Raw genomic sequence first — 21938 nt, 5'->3', positions numbered from 1 at the left:
AAGCACCGCTTGATATCACTGACCCCTTGTATGGCTTTGAGAGTAGAACGATGGTGCGGTAATTGGCTGAGTTGGGTTTGCCCTGCTTTTTTTTATGTCATTGACAGGACATACATGAGCAATTTTCACATCGTCAGCTGGCTCGGGGTGTGGCTAGTTCTGCAACACAAACCTTCAGTACCATTATCAGAATGTTGTCCGGGCCCACAACCTGTGTAGTGCCTTCAGCCATTTCTTAATGCGGAATGAATCGAATTGGCTGAAGACTGGCTACTGTGATGCTGGGTGGGGGCCCAAATGGATCATCCACTCAACATTTCTGGTTTAAGGTGGTTGCCAATGCCTCAGCCTCTTCTGCACTAATGTGCTGGGCTCCCCCATGATTGAGGATGCGGATATTTGTGGAGCTGCCTCCTCTAGTGAGTTGTTAATTATCCAATACCATTCACGACTACCTGTGGCAGACTTCAGTACTTGGATCTTATCTGTGGGTTGTGGAATCATCCAATTCCTGTCCATTGCCTCCTGTTTACGTTGTTCGGCAAGGAAGTAGACTTGTGCTCACCTGGCTGACACTTCATTTTGAAGGTATGCCTGGTGCTCCTTCTGGCATGCCATCCTGCACTCTTCATTTTGAACCAGGGTTGATCCCCCAGTTCGATGGTAATAGTAGAGTGAGTGATATGCCGGGCCATGAGGTTACATGTTGTAGCCACATACAATTCTGCTGATGGCCCACAGCACCTGATGGATGCCCAGTCTTGAGTTGCTAGATCTGTTTGAAATCTATTCCATTTAACATGGTGGCAGTCCCACACAGCACGATGGAGGGTATCCTGTGGGTGATGACAGGACTTTGTTTACACAAGGAGTGTGTGGTGGTCACTCCTAGCCACACTGTCACGGACAGATGCACCTGCAACAGGCAGATTGGTGAGGACGAGGTAAAGTAGGTTTTTACCACTTGGTTTCCTCACTGCCTGCCAGGGACCCAGTCTAGCAGGTATGTCCTTTAGGACTTGGTCAGTAATGGTGCTGCTGAGCCTTCCTTTGAAGGCATTGAAGTCCCCCACCTCGAGTATGTTCTGTAACCTTGTCCTTCTTCCAAGTGCTTCTTCCTAGTGATGTTCATCATAATGGACCTGATGGCATGTGACCTTGAGGTCTGGAGTGAATATTGAGGCATCTTGGGGCTACTGCTGTATACCATTGCTCTTTGGTGCGTCTGGCCTGTCGGTGGGACAGAATATATCCAGGGATGGTAAAGGTGCTGTCTGGGGCATTGTACGGTATGGTTCTGTGGGTATGACTGTCGGGCTGTTCGTTGACTAGTCTGTGCAACAACAACTCCCGATTTTGGAGCAAGCCACCAGATAGTAAGGAAACTTTACGACAATCAACAATGGTTTCATGGTCATTATTAGACTGACTATAACAAATGAATTATTACATTTTTATTGAATTCCAATTTCACCTCTGCCATGATGAGGTTTAAACCTGGGTTTTCAGACCGTTACCCTGGGTCTCTGGATTACCTAAACTTCTAGGTAACTATAGTACTGTCCCCTTCAATCCTGTCCACTTACTCATTTGCTTCTCCCTGGTGAGGTCTATAAACGTAACTACTCTATGGCAGCTATTGCTGTGAAAAGGGGCATGTCTTCCTTACCTCTGGCTTTGTCCTCAGGAACCCACTGTTCTCACCCGGCGTGAGTTAGAAGATACGGTGAGAAAGATGCAGCTTCTTTATCAGGTGGGAGCGGAATGGCAATCCGATTCCGATTTGTCATGGCGCAGAAGTCATGGCCCTCAGTGAACAGCTGAGGCCCCAGCACAGCCTTGTGGGGCATGAGTAGTTGCTTCCAATTGGAGTAAATATCCGTTATTCCTATTTTAATGCCTCCTATCACCTAACAAGATAATTATTTTCAATTTGATGAGCTTTAAGTTTAGCCAATGATGTCTCCATCAGAATCTTACCGAATGCCTCCTGGAAATCCATATGAACTATATCCATAGACATTCCCCTGTCTGCTGCTTTTGTCTCAAAAAGTGAGCTAGCCATGACCTACACCTTAAAACTCTGCGTTGACACTTTGGGCAAGTGTGACTCAGTTGGTAGCTCCCACATCAGAAGATTGTAGGTTCAAGTTCCACTGTGGAGACGAGCATAAAGAAATCCAGGCTGACAGCCCCAATGCTGTCGATCAGATTCAGAGCCACTGTTTTCTGATACTGTTTTCTTCTGATACCGTGTCCTTCAGATTAATTTTAATTAGTTCCAGTCCGTTATTAAGCATTAGTTTCCCTGGAATATCAGATATATTATCCTCTTCCTGTACTGGGAAGTCTGACCAAGTAATTATACAACAAGTCTGTCATTGTCTTATTTTCATTTGCAATATTACTAGCATTTTGTTTTTGAAGGACCAGTATGCTTAGCTACTGCTTTTCTTCAAGAGTTTTTTTTTTGGTCTTCATTTTGAAGGTTTCTTTGCAACCCATACTATTTTATTGTCTTTGTTTTATGTTTTAACATCTCTTCTGGTCCCAGGGATTTATCCTTACCCTCTTGCTCTTTTTAATTTAGTTTTATGTTATCACTCACACTCATTTTGTCGACCTTTGGCTAATTTATTTGGTAAGTAGAAATCTTGTCCTTTAGGTGTGCATATCCTTGGTTATTATTAAACTCCTGCCACTGTTCACCTCTGGTTTTACCTGATAACGGTTTTGACTAATTTGCTGCCACCATTCTGTCTCATCTCACTAAGTTAACCGTACCAAATTCTGAATCTTAACTACTCCGCTTCATAGTTTCAGTGAAATTGATCATGAAATGAAAATGAAAATCGCTTATTGTCACGAGTAGGCTTCAATGAAGTTACTGTGAAAAGCCCCTAGTCGCCACATTCCGGCGCCTGTCCGGGGAGGCTGGTACGGGAATCGAACCGTGCTGCTGGCCTGCTTGGTCTGCTTTAAAAGCCAGCGATTTAGCCTTGTGAGCTAAACCAGCCCCTATCTTATGATCTTATGATCATTTAAAATAAATGATCTTATCACTTAGATAAGATTCCAGGGATGAAAGGGTTGACGTATGAGGAGAGATTAAAGAGTTGGGGTTTATACTTGCTGGAGTTTAGAAGAATGAGAGGGGATCTGATCGAGGTATATAAAATACTTAAAGGGATTGATAAAGTAAACGTAGACAAAATGTTCCCCCTTGTAAGGAAATCTAGAATGCGAGGTCACAGATATAGGTTGAGAGGCGGTAGATTTAGAACTGAGACGAGGAGGAACTACTTCTCACAGAGGGTGGTGAATTTGTGGAACTCGCTGCCCCATAGTGCAGTGGCATCATTAAATGGTTTCAAGAAGGAGAAAGATATGGGTCTGATTTTTTTTTTTAAACGGGTTAAAGGGATATGGGAAACAGGTAGGGAGGTGGATTTGAGACCAGGAAGAGATCAGCCAGGATGTGATTGAATGATGTAGCAAGCTCGGAGGGCTGAATTACCTACTTCTGTTCTTAATTCCTATGTTCCTGACTGCTACGTAACTGGTGCATCACCCCACCAGGTGTTCAAATTCCTGGGCCCGGAATTCTGAATTTTCTCTCTCTTGCTTTCAGTCTCAAAATTTATCACCTTTGATCAAGCTTTTGGCAACCTATCCCATGTCTCTTTAAGGAGCGCAGTGTTTCATAATGTCCCCGTGAAGTACCTTAGATGGTTTACAATATAAGTGCAAGTTGTTGTAAAACTATGTTCTTCACTTATACATTGAGAAATCAACATTTAATCACTTGGGTGTGTTTGAATATCAATATCCGCAGTTATTGTTCCAGTTAGAATGCAGATTGTAATTGCGCCCTGTGACACTGGCTGACACTGCTGCCTCACAGCACCAAGGACCCTTGTTTGATTCTGGCCTTAGGTGACTTGTGTGAAGTTTGTCTGTCCTCCCTGTGTCTGCGTGGGTTTCCTCTGTGTGCTTTGATTTCCTCCCACAATTCAAAAATGTGCAGGTTAGGTGGATTGGCCATGCTAAATTGCCCCTTGGTGTCCAAAGGTTAGGTGGGGTTATGGGGATAGAGCGGGGAAGTGGGCCCAGGTAGGGTACTCTTTCAGGGAGTCCGTGCCGACTCGAGTTGAACGATGGCCTCCTGCACTGCAGGAATTCTGTGATTGGGTACTTTCAGTGCTGAAAGTACACTGGCATCTAGTGACAGAACATCTGTACTGCACCAAAAATTACAATGATCAGGTCGTTTCGCAGTTGTGTGATCCAGATATGGGAGTGATTTTTTTTTGTGTGTTACGTTGCATTTCTCAGAAGTAAATCTGCATCCATTTCTGTTGTAGAAGTTGGTCTGCTACGCAGGAATATGGTTTGATCATTGATGGTGCTGCTCTGTCACTAATAATGAAACCAACCCAAGATGGGAGCACGAGCAACTACAAAAACCTGCTGTTGCAAATCTGCCATAGATGTACTGCAGTTTTATGTTGCCGTATGGCCCCATTACAGAAAGCACAGGTATACTGGCTACTTTTTTACATGTTTATTTATCCATGTGTAAACCCATCCATTTGCCTCTATGTATTCATGCATCTTTCTATGTCTATCCCACGTGTCATCATGTATGCTTCTGGTCAAAAGTATTTTTCTTTAAGAGTTTTTCAAAAAAAAGACATGTTCGTCATAAGAAGATGCAAACATTTGCCATGAAACAGCTATTAAAGATTGACCGTGGGATGTGCAGTTATAGAGCAGAGCGGTACTGAATTTCTGAAAAGGAGTGGCATCTGAACAGAGTGGCTTAAATGGGAATTTGGAGAAGTTCTGGTAAGTATCGGAAAGTGGAAACTGCAAAAACAATCCTCGTTTGACAGCTTGACTTAAAACCTAGAATTTTAGAAATTCTAGTTAACAGAACTTGCCTGCCAGTGGTGGTTAACTGGCAATCAGTTGTAAGTGTTAGTTTTTTTAATAGATGCTAATTGGCAGGTGCACGGTAGTTGAGTCGTCAAATGGGAACTTCGAAATAGTATAAAAGCCAGATGGGGCTGAACAGAACGGGATTTAATTGGGGATTTGGAGACGGTGGGAATTTGGAAAAGATGGAGAAAGACCTAATATATACCATTCATTATATATAAACGATTGAAGAATATAGATGAGAGTTGCAACTACAGGAGCTGACCTGTGAGGGAGCAATGGGACAGAGCAGAGCTCCCAACACTTGGCACCAGAAGAGTTGACTTCAATTTCTGAAAAGTGACATTGACACAAGGGGGAGAGCTGACTGGTAGATAGTGGGTAAGTTGTTTTCTCTACTTTAAAATTAAGACGAGTTCTAGATTTTAAAAAACTGGTAGATAGTGGGTAAGTTGTTTTCTCTACTTTAAAATTAAGACGAGTTCTAGATTTTAAAAAACTCAGTTTAAATTTATGCCCAGTAAAAACAGCTTTTTAACTAAAGTTCTGGCAGGGGAGCTCAGTCCTGCGTGTTGCACCGCCTGCAGCAAGTAGGAATTCGTAGATGCTCCTTAACAATCTGCATGGCTACGTATGTGGTAGTGCCAACCGGTTTGAGCAGCTTGAGTGTCGGCTGGAAACACTGAGGTGCATCAGTGCGGCTGACAGCTACGTGGATAGCATGTTTTTAGATTTGGTCACCCCGCAACTTCTAAGGAAGCGCAGTCGAGAGAGGGAATGGGTGATCACCAGCCAAAAGAAGGGAGGCAAGGTAATTAGAAAAGCTCCAGAGCGTATCTCACCGGAGAACCATTTCTCTGCGTTGGAAAACAAAGCAATAGTCTGTTAGGAGACTATAGTGAGGGATGCAAATGGGTGTTTCTGAGATGTGACTCTAGGGTGGTGTTTTGCCCCACCCGGCGCTGGGGTCAGGAATGTCACTGAATTGATGTAGGGCATTCTGAAGTGGGAGGATAACCAGACACAGGTTGTGCTTCACATTTGTACCAACAACATGGGTAGAAAGAAGCATTAGGTCCTGCAAGGAGAAGTTAGGAAGCTCGGTCGCAGGGGGAATAGCAGGGGCAAAAAATAAACTTGCCACTTATCTTAATCCCTTTGTCAAGCACCTGGCCTGTAACCTTGCAGTTTGCTGCACTTCAGATGTAGATTCAAGTACCCTTTTAAATGAGCTGAGCGTTTCTATATCAACCACAATTTATACAGTGAATTCATGTAGCCGGGTTAGACTCAAGATCATAGAATCTCTACAGTGCAGAAGGCGATGCAGCAGTGCTAGACACTGAGTCACCATGCTGCCTTCTAATCTAATTCAGTGGTTCTTAGTTTTTTGAATGAAGGGCCCCATTTCAAATGACCTTATTAATAAAGCCCAAAACGCCAAGTGCTTTATTAAACACCTTCTCAACCTGGCCTGCCACCTTCAATGATTTATACACGCATACACCCAAGTCCCTCTGCCTTTGTGCCCGCTTTAGAATTGTGCCTTTTACCATATATTGTCTCTGCACTTTTCCTGCTAAAATGAATCTCTTCACACTTCCTTCTATTCAATTTCACCTGCCACCATTTCTACATTATATCCCCTCAGTTTACAGTGTTTCAAAGTTTTTTTTTGTATTGTCCACAAAATTTGAAATTGTGCCCTGTACACCAAGCAAAAGCAGGGGTCCTAACTTCAACCCCTGGGGATCTCCACTATAAAGTTCCCTCCAGTCAGAAATATAACTGCACCATTACTTTGTCCCTGTCATTCAGCCAATTTCCGACCCATGTTGCTACTGTTCACTTATTATTCTCAAATTAAACCACAGGGAAGGAATCCAGCCACCGTAGGTATTGCAAGAGATCTGTGTCAAACTCATTCTATGGGCTTGGCTATTGATTGCTCCCCTCTGTTATTGAATGTTTTATTTGAACGTACTTAAATCTTTACTACTTTCAACTAAGATAAGATATCTGTGGTATAATCTGGATTTGTACAATATATTGATGAATAATATTCACTGAAGTGTATTTAACTGTTTTTGATGTCAGTATTGCAAGTTTACTGCAAATTTTCAGTTGGTTACTAGATGAATAATTTCCCTATTCAGCAATGTCACTGAACCTTCAGTGACAGTACATATTCATTTTCTGAGAAATGACTTCCGTTGCCAAGATGGAGACCATCTGTTAAGTTGCCAAAGCTTTTCTCAATCTTCCTATTGCTAACCAAACTAAACCTTCCCTGCAAATTGTTAACCCCTAATCCCTGTATCCCTCTAACCAAAGCCAGCCTTTATTCTGTTTTGGTTTATTCAAAGGGAAACATTATCCTATACCTGATAACTCGCTCCACATCGCCAGCCCAGTGATGTGCTTGGGTAACAACCCAATTAATGCCTTCCACCTGCACATAGTTAACCACAATTGATGTGCAATTAACAATGTCAACTAGCTCTCACTCATCATTGTTTCTGTCACATGGGCTGCTCGGCTGTCTTGGATGAGCTTCTTCCTGTTTAACATTTGGAAAACTACAGCCAGAATCTTCGACCCTGGTTCAATCTCCTTACCCTTTTGACAACTGTCAACTTCCCTTGTCATTGTCCAATTGGGTAGTCACAATCTCAGCATCTTATTCAATGCTTATCTTAAGCTCCATAACCACTGAAAACCTTCATCCTTGCCTTTGTCATGTTCCGACTCAACTATTGTAATTCTTGCCTGTCTGATCTCCAATTTTCCACTTTCAGCTCATCCAAATCTCTTGTCGGCCATACCCTAACCTACACCAAGTCCCACTCGTGTAATTCCTGTGCCTGCTGACACATACTCTTATTCCCCCAGTGCCTCAGATATATAATCATTATTGTACTTAAATCCATTCATGATCTCTCCTTCCCTCAGTCAAACCTCCAACTACTACATTCATAAACTTTTGCGTCTGTCTTCAACCCGCTGTATGACCTATCCTTTGCCCTACTATTGAATCACTGAAAAGACTACACAATGACATCAGTAAGTTCCATCCCACCATCAGACTCACCATGGACTACTCTCCAAAATCAGTTGCATTCTTGGACACACTCATCTCCATCAAGGACGGTCACCTCAGCACTTCGTTTTACCGCAAGCCCACGGATAACCTCACGATGCTCCACTTCTCCAGTGTCCACCCTAAACACATTAAAGAAGCCATCCCCTATGGACAAGCCCTCCGTATACACAGGATCTGCTCAGACGAGGAGGAACGTAACAGACATCTACAGACGCTGAAAGATGCCCTTGTACGAACGGGATATGGCGCTTGACTCATCGATCGACAGTTCCAACGCGCCACAGCAAAAAACCGCACCGACCTCCTCAGAAGACAAACACGGGACACAACCGACAGAGTACCCTTCGTCGTCCAGTACTTTCCTGGAGCGTAGAAGCTACGACATCATCTTCGCAGCCTTCAACACATCATCGATGAAGATGAACATCTAGCCAAGGTCATCCCCACACCCCCACTACTTGCCTTCAAACAACCGCGCAACCTCAAACAAACCATTGTTTGCAGCAAACTACCCAGCCTTCAGAACAGTGACCACGACACCACGCATCCCTGCCATGGCAATCTCTGCAAGACGTGCCAGATCATCGACATGGATACCACCATTACACGTGAGAACACCACCCACCAGGTGCGCGGTACATACTCGTGCGACACGGCCAACGTTGTCTACCTCATACGCTGCAGGAAAGGATGTCCCGAAGCGTGGTACATTGGCGAGACCATGCAGACGGTGCAACAACGAATGAACGGACATCGCGCGACAATCACCAGGCAGGAATGTTCCCTTCCAGTCGGGGAACACTTCAGCATTCAAGGGCATTCAGCCTCTGATCTCTGGGTAAGCGTTCTCCAAGGCGGCCTTCAGGACTCCCGACAATGCAGAATCACCGAGCAGAAACTTCTAGCCAAGTTCCGCACACATGAGTACGGCCTCAACAGGGACCTTGGATTCATGTTGCATTACATTCATCCCCCACCATCTGGCCTGGGCTTGCAAAATCCTACCAACTGTCCTGGTTTGAGACAATTCACACCTCTTTAACCTGGGGTTACCCCTGTCTCTGGATCTGTAAAGACTTGATTACCTGCAAATGCTCACATTCTAAGCATTGTCTGGCACCTTTGAATTTGTTTATATCTATGTTTCTGGAACATACCTCTTCATTCACCTGAGGAAGGAGCAGTGCTCCGAAAGCTAGTTTTTGAAACAAACCTGTTGGACTTTAACCTGGTGTTGTAAGACTTCATACTGTGCCCACTGACAGCTGTGGTTTCTGCCATCCAGACTCCATTTGAAATCTCTCTTCTTCCTTCTCTCCATCCCCCCCCCCCCCCCCCCCCCCCCCCCCCCCGAGCCCCAGTAGCTCTCTATCTCGCAATCGTCCTTAACACCCTTTTTTTGGCTTATTATTGGGTCACCGCTTCATTTATGTCTTTCTCGCTCTCTCTTTGGTTCAACATCCCTTTTTTATTATATCTATTTGAAGTATATTGGGGTAATTCAGATGTTCAAGGCAAACGAAAAGAAGTAGTTTTACTTCCAAGAACACATTTAAGTAAAACTGTATTGACAGTAAGTTTGAGGCAAAATTTATTTTTGGCTGTGGTGCAAAGCAGGTGTGAACACCCAAGTTGTTTCACGCCTTGTTCAGTATCCATTAATGGAAAGTGAAGTTGGGCGGAGTGTAAAATGGCCGGCCAATTGGTTGTCATCCGTTTTTGTGCCACTGCCAAAGGCTCCATTCACCCTGTAACTTTGCGAAACTGTTCGTTATCACAACTCTCACCATTGCATTTGTGATTTCTGCATCCTTGGCCCCAAATAAAAAGGTTCCCAACACAGTAAAACATGTACAGCTACCACAAATGGTTTGGCCAGTTAAAAAGTCTTCATATTCTTTTTGATCATTAGATTGTAAAAATGGTGAAGAACACAAAGGATCACCCTATAACGTTAGCAATCGGCGACGGTGCCAATGATGTCAGTATGGTTCTCGAGGCACATGTCGGGATTGGTAAGAAAACCTATTGAAAATTAAAATGAAAATCGCTTATTGTCACGAGTAGGCTTCAATTAAGTTACTGTGAAAAGCCCCTAGTCGCCACATTCCGGCGCCTGTTCGGGGAGGCTGGTACGGGAACCAGCTGGTATTGTCAGAGTCCGTGACAGTCTGACTTTGGGATCATGGAATTCCACTACAGTAGTCCCCGTTATACCACGCTCCGCAATACCGCGGTTCGCGATATACGGCGGGGGGGGGCTTATGGACCCCAACTGTCAGCTTCCCTCTCCGGATCAAAGTGAGCCGGCCGCTGAAATTGACACTGCCGGCTGATTGGAGGGAGAGAGCAGCCGGCAGTGTCAATTTCAGCGGCCGGCTCACTTTGATCCGGAGAGGGAAGCTGCTCTCTCACTGAAACAATCAGCCGGCTGCTGAAATTGACACTGCCGGCTGCTCTCTCCCTCCAATCCAACTTTTAAGTTTTAATGTTTCTGATTGGAGGGAGAGAGCAGCCGGCAGTGTCAACTTCAGCGGCCGGCTGATTGTTTCAGTGAGAGAGCAGCTTCCCTCTCCGGATCAAAGTGAGCCGGCCGCTGACATTGACACTGCCGGCTGATTGGAGGGAGAGAGCAGAGAACACAGGAGGAGGTCATACGGGCCTCTGCAAGACCAGCATGGTCTCACATCGCCCCTCCCCTCTGTAGCCCTGTATTCTAAAATCAACCCCCATCGTGGATATCCGCGGCTCGGATGCAACGCGGGTGGCTGTCTTGGACCCCAACACCCGCGTTATAAAGGGGGACTACTGTATTCTGATTGTTTACCGCATCTGCCCCTGCAGAGCTATGTTTGAAATGTAGCACGCTTTTTAATGCAGCGACAGAATGGGGGCGGATTTACTATTTATTATAGCATTGGGATTGTGTGTATACCTGCAGTTTGACGCGTGGTTATGGGAATAACTGAGTTGATGGTTGCGTAGAGATAGCACAGAGATAATGGGCCGAATGGCCTTCTATGGCTGAAACCATTCCATGATTTTATTCTATGAATGGTAAAGCAGGCTGTATGGTCTAACCTAGCTCCTATGTCTATGAAGTTGACATGCCCTTGAATAGTGTCCAATCATTCCACAAGACAATTGGCACCAGCTACACAATATATAGAAATCCCCACAAAGCCATTGTGGCATGGCTGCATTCCTGCCATGATGGAATACATGGCTGGTCTTCAAAGTGTGAGGAAAAATAAAAAGGGTATTCTGATTTAAAACCGGTTTACATTAGGGAAGAGGGTATTTTTTAAAAATATATTTCCTCGCCTGCAGCCCACCCACTTCTCCTGCATCGCACCTCCCCCAGTAAGGTTATTTTGCCTGTCCCAAAGTGTTGATGTCTGCAGCAGGCTCATTGGCTTCTAAGTGACTGGGAGGAATAAGCATCTGGTATTTTTCTAACTTTTGTTTGTCTCTCTCTCTCGCTAGCTCTCTCTCTCTCTCTCTCTCTCTTCCCCCCCCCCCCCCCCCCCCCCCCCCCCCCCTTCCCCAACCCCTCCAAAAGTGCTGGCTCATACTTCCGTTAAATAGTTTTACTTTTTGTTATTTCAGGTTTGAAAGGCAAAGAAGGCCGTCAAGCAGCAAGAAATAGTGATTATGCGATACCAAAGTTTAAACACCTACAGAAGCTGCTGCTCGCTCATGGACATTTGTACTACATTCGAATAGCACATCTTGTGCAGTATTTCTTCTACAAGGTTTGCTTTTCAGTATCCCCCACAGTTCATGTTGTGCAACTACTTTAACTTCCTACCTTGCCTTTTCCTCCCAATGGTTTGAACTATCTTCCATTCCCTCCCTCCCTGGGTGCTTGATCTACCGGAGGGGCTTTGATTCAACTTGTGCTTCACCCAAATAACCAGAGTTCAAGCTATGAGTATCAACAGGTTATGCAGTCAGTGGTACTTTTAGTACGAAACCGAATCCTTTCCTTTCCCTTACGCCTTTTAATAATCCTTGAAATGTGGGGTACCATGGTAAGTTTGCCATCTTGAATTACTGCACATCTGTGATGGTGTTGCTTTAGTGTTGGGATGAAAATTTCAGGATTGTAATAAGCATGACCTTTATTAGTGTCACAAATAGACTTACATTAACAGTGCAATGAAGTTAATGTGGAAAGCCCCTAGTCACCACACTCAGGCACTATTCCGGGTACACAGAATTTAGAATGTCCAGTTCACCTAACAAGCATGTCTTTCGGGACTTCAGTGGTATACCAACATTACATACCACAAGTGATATATGGAAGCTGGCTTAGAAGTAGATTTTTGGGGGATGGGATTTGGTGTTCCATGATGTTTGTGCTCTTGCCCTTCTTAGGTACTCCTTTTATAGCAGTGCTGATGAATTAGCTTAGCTGGTTGCTGCTATACATCTGTAGGAATTACATGCTTCAGACACAATATACTACTTATGGAGCAGCTGCACACTGAATCCAGTAGCAGAGTTGACCAAGTAAACTGCTGTACTTTGAACAATATCCAGTGTCTTGAATTGTATTGTGGCTGCCCCCAGTGTTGGGTTTTGTATCACACTGCCGACTTTGAGTCCTAGAGAGGCTTTGAAGAGTCAATCAGTGCACATGTTAGAGTACCTGGTCTCTACCCTGTTCTTATTATTGATATGGCGCGTCCTATTAAGCTTCTAATCAACCACTCCAATTTTTTAACGGTTGCGGATTTGGTGGTGTTAATGATTCGGTGAAAGGTCGGCTTTTACTTGTTTAAGATGGTTGTTCCCTGGGGCATGCATAACCAAATCTAGGCATGGACTACCCAGTTTCTACTGTAGATATGAGCTGCCTTATGATTGGGAGGAATTGCTTTTTTATTCTTTCACAGAATGAGGGCGTTGCCGGCTAGGCCAGCATTTTATTGCCCATCCCCAATTGTCCTTGACAGAGTGATTGGCGAGTCAGCTCCTTGAACTGCTGCAGTCTGTGGTATAGGTGCACACACATCGCTGTTAGGGTGGAAGTTCCAGAATTTTCACCCAGTGACGGTGAAGAAGTGATTAATAATAAACTTCATTAGTGTCACAAGTAGGCTTACATTATTAACACTGCAATGAAGTTACTGTGAAAATCCCCTAGTCGCTACCCTCCGGCGCCTGTTCGGGTACACTGAGGGAGAATTCAGAATGTCCAATTCACCTAACAGCGTGTCTTTCGGGACTTGTGGGAGGAAACCGGAGCACCCGGAGGAAGCCCACGCAGACACCGGGAGAACATGCAGACTCGGCACAGACAGTGACCCAAGCCGGGAATCAAACCCGGGTTTGTGGATCTGTGAAACAACAATGCTAACCACTGAGCACATGCTTCTGGCCGGCAGTCTTTGGGTTAAAGCTTTTGGATACTAAATATTGTCTAACAAGATATTTGCTGCTTACATACTCCAGTAATATTCACTGGTCTGAGTTTTGTAGAAATAGCTGCTGACTTGTGTTCATGTGCATATTGGAAACTAGCTCTTGATTGTTATTACGCCAGGGAGATTTAATTGTTTTTCTCTGAAAGTGTGAGCTGGATCAGTTAAACAACTTTCATTTATATAGTGCCTTAAATGTAAAATAATTTTTTCCAGATGCTTAGCTTTGTGAATGTCTGAAGTTTATTCGGTGTTTTCTTTTACAGAATCTTTGCTTCATCTTACCTCAGTTTTTGTACCAGTTCTTCTGCGGATATTCGCAGCAGGTTAGTATTGCTTTTGGAAGGATGGCTAGTGAAACCAGCAGTCTCAAATTAAAATTAAATTGGCCATGCCATATGACATTTCTTTGGGTTGAACAATATCCCAAATCTTTTTTCTTCTCTCCCACCCCTCCTTCGAACAACAAAAATTAAAGCTGAAGTTTTGTTTGCTTGTAAAAAAAAAAAAATTGTGGAATTTTGAATTTAACTACTTTTTCAATTACTCTTTCTTCCCATAAGCCACTCTATGATGCAACTTATCTCACGTTTTATAATATCTGCTTCACTTCTCTGCCAATTCTGCTGTATGGCCTGCTGGAACAGCATATAAGCATTGAAATACTGAAAAAAGACCCCTCCCTTTACAGGTAGGTAGTAACTCCCATTACCTACTAAATATCTAGTGCTAATAGTCCAGTAAGTATTCTTCTACATTTTGTGACGTTAATAGGAACTGTTCACCTAAACGAGCATTTTGGTGTGGCATCTGTGAAACAAAATCTAGAAATCCCGTAAAACCTGTTGAGGCTGCTTGGCAGAATTACTGAGACTTCTAAAGCATGCTCCCAATTTGGAAGGAGGGTGTTGCTTCATCCGTTTTCCAGAATCGGTTGATCATAAAATTCCTGTTCTTCTCATGTAATTTCACTGAACTAGTTTCATGCTCGTTTCTAGTTTGTGATATTCCCTAATTTTGAGAAGCTGTATAAGATGATTAGGGTGATTCTGTGTCGAGGAATGCAGACACAGTGTGGAGAATGAGGGTAAAGTGCTTTTGTTCTTCCATAGAGAAGGCATGTGAAGGGGCACTCTACATGCACGCACTCCCCCCCACTCGTTCTTCCCCCGTATGCTCTCCCCCGCTCCCTCTCCCCTCTTTTCCTCCGCTCGCTCTTTCCCTCTCTCCCCACTCTTTCCCCCACCCCTGCTCTTTTCCACCACCACTCTTTTCTCCCCCTGCTCATTTCTCCCCACCCGCTCTTTTCTCCCCCTTCCCGCTCTTTTCTCCCCCCTCTATTTTCTCTCCCCTTCTCGCTCTTTTTTCTCCCCCCTTCTCGCTCTTTTCTCTCCCCTTCTCGCTCTTTTCTCTCCCCCTTCTCGCTCTTTTCTCCCCCTTCTCGCTCTTTTCTCCCCCTTCTCGCTCTTTTCTCCCCCTTCTCGCTCTTTTCTCCCCCCTCTCGCTCTTTTCTCCCCTTCCCGCTCTTTTCTCCCCTTCTCGCTCCTTTCTCCCCCCTCTCGCTCTTTTCTCCCCCTTCCCGCTCTTTTCTCCCCTTCTTGCTCCTTTCTCCCCTTCCTCCTTTCTCCCCTTCTTGTTCCTTTCTCCCCCTTCTCGCTCTTTTCTCCCCCCTTCTCGCTCTTTTCTCCCCCTTCTCGCTCTTTTCTCCCCCCTTCTCGCTCTTTTCTCCCCCCTTCTCGCTCTTTTCCCCCCCCTTCTCGCTCTTTTCTCCCCCTTCTCGCTCTTTTCTCCCCTTCTCGCTCTTTTCTCCCCCTTCTCGCTCTTTTCTCCCCCTTCTCGCTCTTTTCTCCCCCTTCTCGCTCTTTTCTCCCCCTTCTCGCTCTTTTCTCCCCCCTCTCGCTCTTTTCTCCCTCCTCGCTCTTTTCTCCCCCCTCGCTCTTTTCTCCCCCCCCTCGCTCTTTTCTCCCCCCCATCTCGCTCTTTTCTCCCCCCTTCTCGCTCTTTTCTCCCCCCTTCTTGCTCTTTTCTCCCCCCTTCTCGCTCTTTTCTCCCCCCTTCTCGCTCTTTTCTTCCCCCCCTCGCTCTTTTCTCCCCCCCCTCCTCGCTCTTTTCTCCCCCCTTCTCGCTCTTTTCTCCCCCCCCTCCTCGCTCTTTTCTCCCCCCCCTCCTCGCTCTTTTCTCCCCCCTTCTCACTCTTTTCTCCCCCCTTCTCGCTCTTTTCTCCCCTCGCTAGATGTGGGTGTATACTACTGACTCAGTGCTGGCTGTTTTGCCCTCAGCCTGTTAACCTCTAAAGTGCCCACTGCATCTTCGTTGCCATTTCCGCATCCAATTTCCTAACACTCCCTATCGTAGCACAATCTCTTGTTTTCATGCTATCGTGCCCACCCTTTCATTCTCCCTCGTCACTCTTACTCACCTCTCACTCCCTATCATACACTTATGTTGGCCACCTCCAGTTCTAAGAATTTTCTATGAAGCTGCCATCTTGCACAGCCTTCCTCTACCTGGTATCTCAAGGTAGACTGCTTCTGCGGTGCCAGGGGAGGAACTGTCTCTGGGTAGTCAGCCTGTTACTGGAGAAGCTTCCTTTCTGCTCTGTACAAAAGTGCATGCACTGTGCTGCTCAGATCTTCAGAAATGTTAAAACCAGACTTTCTCATTTTTGGCTCAGTATTTCTGTTGATGGGGTGGAAAGCGAAGATTCACCAACCCTGCGGCTACACCTTATTTGTGACCGGCAGGTTAATGCATGCTGGAAAAGGGCATCCCGAGCTGACCTGGAAAGCCATATGTACGATACACACACCCACGTGCGAATTAGGAACATGGGTAGTCTTGGCTCTGAAATGGCCTATCAAACCATTCAAATATATCAAGTGCAATTGGAAATGAGCAGTAAATGCTGGACTGGTGCAGGATCCTGTGAATGAATTAAATTATTCAAGAAATTTGTCTGGAGCTCATTGGCTTGCGTGTTGCAATGCAACTTCTGCTTTATTTTTTAACACTGCCCTGACCTCAGGAAGCACAAACCTCCTGCTTCAGAGGGGCCGGTACTTTATCAGTTACATCTTGTGGATTGTGCTAATGTTTTGTGGAAGTACATCACAGAGCAGTGCACACAGCCCAAGTGTTTTCTGTTCTTTATTCGTATTAAGAATTGTCATTGTAACCATCTTAGTTGCTGGTGTTCAGCAGTTCTTACGTACAGATAATGTGTGCAATATGGAGGGCAGCGCGGTGGCCTAGTGGTTAGCACAACCGCCTCACGGCGCTGAGGTCCCAGGTTCGATCCCGGCTCTGGGTCACTGTCCGTGTGGAGTTTGCACATTCTCCCCGTGTCTGCGTGGGTTTCGCCCCCACAACCCAAAAATGTGCAGGGTAGGTGGATTGGCCATGCTAAATTGCCCCTTAATTGGAAAAAAATAATTGGGTAATCTAAATTTAAAAAAAAAATGTGTGCAATATGTGCCTTTTCATCGACCTTTCTGTCGATGCACTAAGCAATGTATGAGCGAATATGAAATAGTTGCTTGGAGGGCAGCACGGTGGCACAGTGGTTAGCACTGCAGCCTCATGGCGCCGAGATCCCAGGTTTAATCCCGGCTCTGGGTCACTGTCCGTGTGGAGTTTGCACATTCTCCCCGTGTTTGCATGGGTTTCACCCACACAACCCAAAGATGTGCAGACTAGGTGGATTGGCCACGCTAAATTGCCCCTTAATTGGAAAAAATGAATTGGGCACTCCAAATTTATTTTAAAAATGATATAGTTGTTTGGTGGTACAGAACCCGAGAACTGCTTTTTAAAAAAAAAAAACATGCTTTTCTTGAAATTAATTCCCGGGTGTGGGCGTCGCTGGTTAGGCCAGCATTTATTTCCCATCCCGAGCTGCCCTTCAGAAGGCGGTGGTGAGTTGTCGTCTTGAATGCTGAAGTCCCTGAGGTGCAGGTACACCCCCAGTGCTGTTAGGGAGGGAGTTCCAGGATTTTGACTCAACAACAGTGAAGAAACGGCGATATTTTTCCATCGGGGTGGTGAGTTACTTCGAGGGGAACCTTCAGGTGGTGGGGTTCCCAGGTATCTGCTGCTCTTGTCCTTCTTGATGGTGGTGGTCATGGGTTGGGAAGGTGCTATCTGAGGAACCTTGGGGAGATCCTGCAGTGCGTCTTGTAGATGGTACACACAGTTGCCACTGTTCATTGATGATGGAGGGATTAAATGTTTGTGGAAGGGGGAGCAATCAAGCGGGCTGCTTTGTCCTGAATGGTGTTGAGCTTCTTCAATGTTGTCAGGAACACTTATCCAGGCAAGTGGAGAGTATTCCATTACACTTCTGAGTTGTGCCTTGTAGATGGTGGACAGGCTTGAGGGGGTCAGAAAGTCAGTTACTAGCCGCATGATTCCCAGCTTTTGACACTCTGGTAGCCTCAGTATTACTATGGCTAGTCCAGTTCAGTTTCTGATCCATGGTAACCTCCAGGATGAAGCTCTTAACCTTGTACTCATTGGAGATTTGTGGCAGTGTCTTGACCAATCTGCTGATTTGCCAGCCAACCGGCACCCTTTTTGTTATGCGTTATAAATGGTTGGTCTCGTTGAAATTTGGCACTCTTGTATCTGCTCTGATGAGTGCAAGATGAAAAGCTTTGACAGCATTTTTTTTTTCAGCAATGCTCAAATCTGAAATCTTAGTATAGATGTGCCATGTCTGATTTTTGTTTTTTGCATTGTATTCAGGAATATCGCCAATAATGCATTGCTACAATGGAAACCTTTCCTTTACTGGACATTTCTAGGCTTATTCAATGGGCTAGTATTTTTCTTTGGGGCTTATTTCCTTTATGACAATTCAACCCTTGCAGAGACTGGTCAGGTAACTATTTCCATTATTAATTTGTCAACTTTGATCATAAAGAGTTTGTGATTTTGTTATACTAATTTTCATTGCATTTACTTCATACTTGAACAAGGGAATTTGTCAGCTGAGCACTTTAGGTGGAATTCTTTACTTTGTCCTGGAGTTTCCTTTATATGGGCAAATGTGGTAGCCTTTTTTTGCGCAGCCTATGTCAGCCTTTTTTTGATAACCTCAAAGTGAGTTTTTGGTCTGGACATTGGGAAAATATTTTTAGATAGTCATGGGATCCCCATGTCCTTTTAAATCGTGGGAACGGATAATATTTGACGTTTCATCAAAAGACATCCGCAAATGTGGTGGAATTATATATTGGTGTTTTATTACCTTGAGAATAGCATTTAATTCTGTGAAGGTATGCCTCCTCTATTTCTTTCCCCACAATTTTTTTAATCGCTCCAGGCTATATATTAACTGCAGTGAAAATGTGTGAAGACCTTCACTTGTCTTGTACTTGAGCCAATCATTAGGTGTGTGGAAGAGTCATAGATGTTTACAGCATGGAAACAGGCCCTTCGGCCCAGCTTGTCCATGCTGCCCAGTTTATGTCACTGAGCTAGTCCCACTTGCCCACATTTGGCCCATATCCCTCTCTACCCACCCTGCCCATGTAACTGTCTAACTGCTTTTTAAAACTGCCTTGGATTAAAACTGCTTTTAGAGGATGATAGCTCTTCTGATTCTCCCTCTGAGGGCCAGCGTCTCCTTTTGATGATATTGGTGAATTACTAGGGTGCAGTTGCTGACATAAATTTGCATCTAATTTGAGTGTACCGCATATAGATTATTATGGATGATTTTTTTGTAACACATTATTACTCATGTTAACAAATACTGGAACATTGAGATTTGATAAACATTTCCTCATTGAACACCTTGAAGCGCTCCATCCTGGAGTAGGACCTGGGCGGAGTGGTGCCTCAAGAGTTATTTTGTTCACGATAGCAACCTGTACTGAAACGAAGTATCTGCCTTGACTATTGTGCAATGCATAACAACATTGACTACAAAGAATGCTTTGTTTTGTAAACTGAAAGGCCCCACAAGTATTTGTCCAAAGATGTGCAGGTTAGGTGGATTGGCCATGATAAATTGCCCTTAGTGTCCAAAATTGCCCTTAGTGTTGGGTGGGGTTACTGGGTTATGGGGATAGGGTGGAGGTGTTGACCTTGGGTAGGGTGCTCTTTCCAAGAGCCGGTGCAGACTCGATGGGCCGAATGGCCTCCTTCTGCACTGTAAATTCTATGATTTTGGATTTTACAATTGATTAAGTGCTGGCTGCTTCCTGAGGGGAGTTACTGAATATTTTGTCTTTTCAGTTGAAATACTGGGTCTAATTTTGTTATCTACTGCAGGTTTATGGAAACTGGACTTTTGGGACAATTGTCTTTACTGTTTTGGTATTTACGGTTAACCTGAAGGTATGTACATTTCAAAATTGTTTAAATTTTACTGAAAACCTAGGAGAGATGTGAAAATAGTTGTTTTTACTCATTCTTTCGTATATTGTGTTCCAACTGCAATTTTATTCCATGTTTTTCCTCAAGGTTGTGTAGTATTTATCATTAAAGGGCAATTCTGCCTCAATTATATATTCCTGTTTAAAATCATTGGTTCTTAGAATGTGAGCATCGTTGGCAAGGCCAGCCTTTATTGCCCATCTCTTTTATCCAGGAGAACATGGTGCTGAACAGCCTTGATCCAAGGCAGTTCATGTGATGTAGGTACATTGCTAATAAGGAGGGAATTTCCAGAATTTTGACTAAGCGACAATGCAGGAACCATGATAGATTCCCAAGTCGGAATGTTGTGCGGCTTGGACAGGTACTGCAGGTGGTAATGTTCCTCCTATACATCCGTTGCCCTTGACTTTCCAGTTAATAGAGGTCGCAGGTTTGGATGGTACTGTCAAAAAGGTCTTGGTGAGTTTCCGCAGTGCATCTTGTAGATGGTACACACTGCAGCCACTGTGCACCCGTGATCAAGTGAGTGAATGCTTAGCGTCGTGGTCGGCTGCTGATCAGGTGGACTGCTTTGTCCTAGATGATGTTGAGTTTCTTGAGTGTTGGAGCTGCACTCATCCAGGCAAGTGGAGCGTGTTCCATCACACTCTTGACTTGAGCTTTGTAGATAGTGGACAGGCGTTTGGGGGGGGTGTATCAGGAGGTGGGTTACTTGCCATAGGAAATTACATAATTACAGGAAGGGATGGACATCATTGCGCTGGAGAGGGTGTAGATGAATTGACGAGAATGTTGCCAGGGCTTGAAAATTTGCAGCTTTAAGGCGAGACTGGATAGACAAAGAACAGAGTAGGCGATGGACTGGTCTTACTGAGGTGTACACAGTTGAGGGCCCTGGATAGAGTAGGCAGGAAATACTTGATTCCCCCAGCGCAGGGGTTAATTACCAGGGAGTATAGTTTTAAGATGATATTAGAAGGATTAGAGGGGATATGAAGGGAAACGTTTTCACCCAGAGTGGTGGTGGTGTCTGGTGTTCACTGGCTAATTGGTGGTTTAGGTTGAAAAGCTCAACCTAAAAGGGACTTGGATCTGCATCTAAAGTGCTGTAACTTGCAAAGCTATGAACATCATAGAACATAGAACAGTACAGCACAGAACAGGCCCTTCGGCCCTCGATGTTGTGCCGAGCAATGATCACCCCACTTAAACCCACGTAACCCGTACACCCGTAACCCAACAATCCCCCCATTAACCTTACACTACGGGCAATTTAGCATGGCCAATCCACCTAACCCGCACATCTTTGGACTGTGGGAGGAAACCGGAGCACCCGGAGGAAACCCACGCACACACGGGGAGGACGTGCAGACTCCACACAGACAGTGACCCAGGCGGGAATCGAACCTGGGACCCTGGAGCTGTGAAGCATTGATGCTAACCACCATGCTACCGTGAGGCATCAACTAGTTTCTTTTGGCTATGCAGACACGATAAGCTGAACAGCCTGTCTCTGCACCAGAACTGTTCTATGGTACTAGAATTCTCCGCATCTGACCTGTTGTAACCACAGTATTTATGTGGCTTGTCAATGGTAACCCCCTGCAGGGTGTTGATGCTGGAGTATTCAGCAATGGTAATGCCATTGAATGTCATGGGGCTGTTCTCTCGTTGGAGATGTCATTGCCTGGCATTTGTGTGACACAAATATTACTTGCCACTTATCAGCCTTTGCCTGGATCCATAAAACACCTACTGTGCAAAAGGAGGCCATTTGGCCCATCGAGTCTGCACCAACCCTCTGAAAGAACACCACCCAGGCTTACTCCCTCACCCTATCCCCATAATCCTGCGTATTGATTATAACCAATCCACCTAACCTGCACGTTTTGGGACACTAAGGGGCAATTTTATTGTCCGGGTCTTGCTGCATGCAGGCAAGCTTATATACCGAAAGTTTTTTGAATGGTATTGAACGATGCAATCATTTGCAAACATTTTCACTTTTGACCTTGTGTTGGAGGGAAAGTCATTGATGCAATAGCTGAAGATGTCTGGACATGGACATTACCCTGAGGAAA

At 44.9% G+C, this 21938-nt stretch overlaps 1 protein-coding gene across 7 annotated transcripts in view; it reads left to right on the top strand.

Moving 5' to 3' along the window:
• atp11c (ATPase phospholipid transporting 11C) overlaps window positions 1-21938 on the top strand; it is a 131133-nt gene that overhangs the window by 81207 nt on the left and 27988 nt on the right. For all 7 annotated transcript variants that reach the window (XR_005457827.1, XM_038775990.1, XM_038775989.1 and 4 more), the window contains 7 exons: window positions 4365-4539; window positions 9957-10059; window positions 11654-11799; window positions 13740-13799; window positions 14037-14164; window positions 18217-18352; window positions 19750-19815. Coding sequence is in view for 6 of the 7 variants with exons in the window: in XM_038775990.1 (XP_038631918.1) it covers window positions 4365-4539; window positions 9957-10059; window positions 11654-11799; window positions 13740-13799; window positions 14037-14164; window positions 18217-18352; window positions 19750-19815 (814 nt within the window). In the remaining variant the exon portion in view is untranslated. The remainder of the gene's footprint in view (window positions 1-4364; window positions 4540-9956; window positions 10060-11653; window positions 11800-13739; window positions 13800-14036; window positions 14165-18216; window positions 18353-19749; window positions 19816-21938) is intronic.

Source organism: Scyliorhinus canicula, chromosome 17, assembly GCF_902713615.1.
Source record: "Scyliorhinus canicula chromosome 17, sScyCan1.1, whole genome shotgun sequence".
NCBI lineage: Eukaryota > Metazoa > Chordata > Chondrichthyes > Carcharhiniformes > Scyliorhinidae > Scyliorhinus > Scyliorhinus canicula.
The sequence above is the reverse complement of the archived record's forward strand: the minus strand, read 5'-3'. Positions and strand labels throughout refer to the sequence as shown.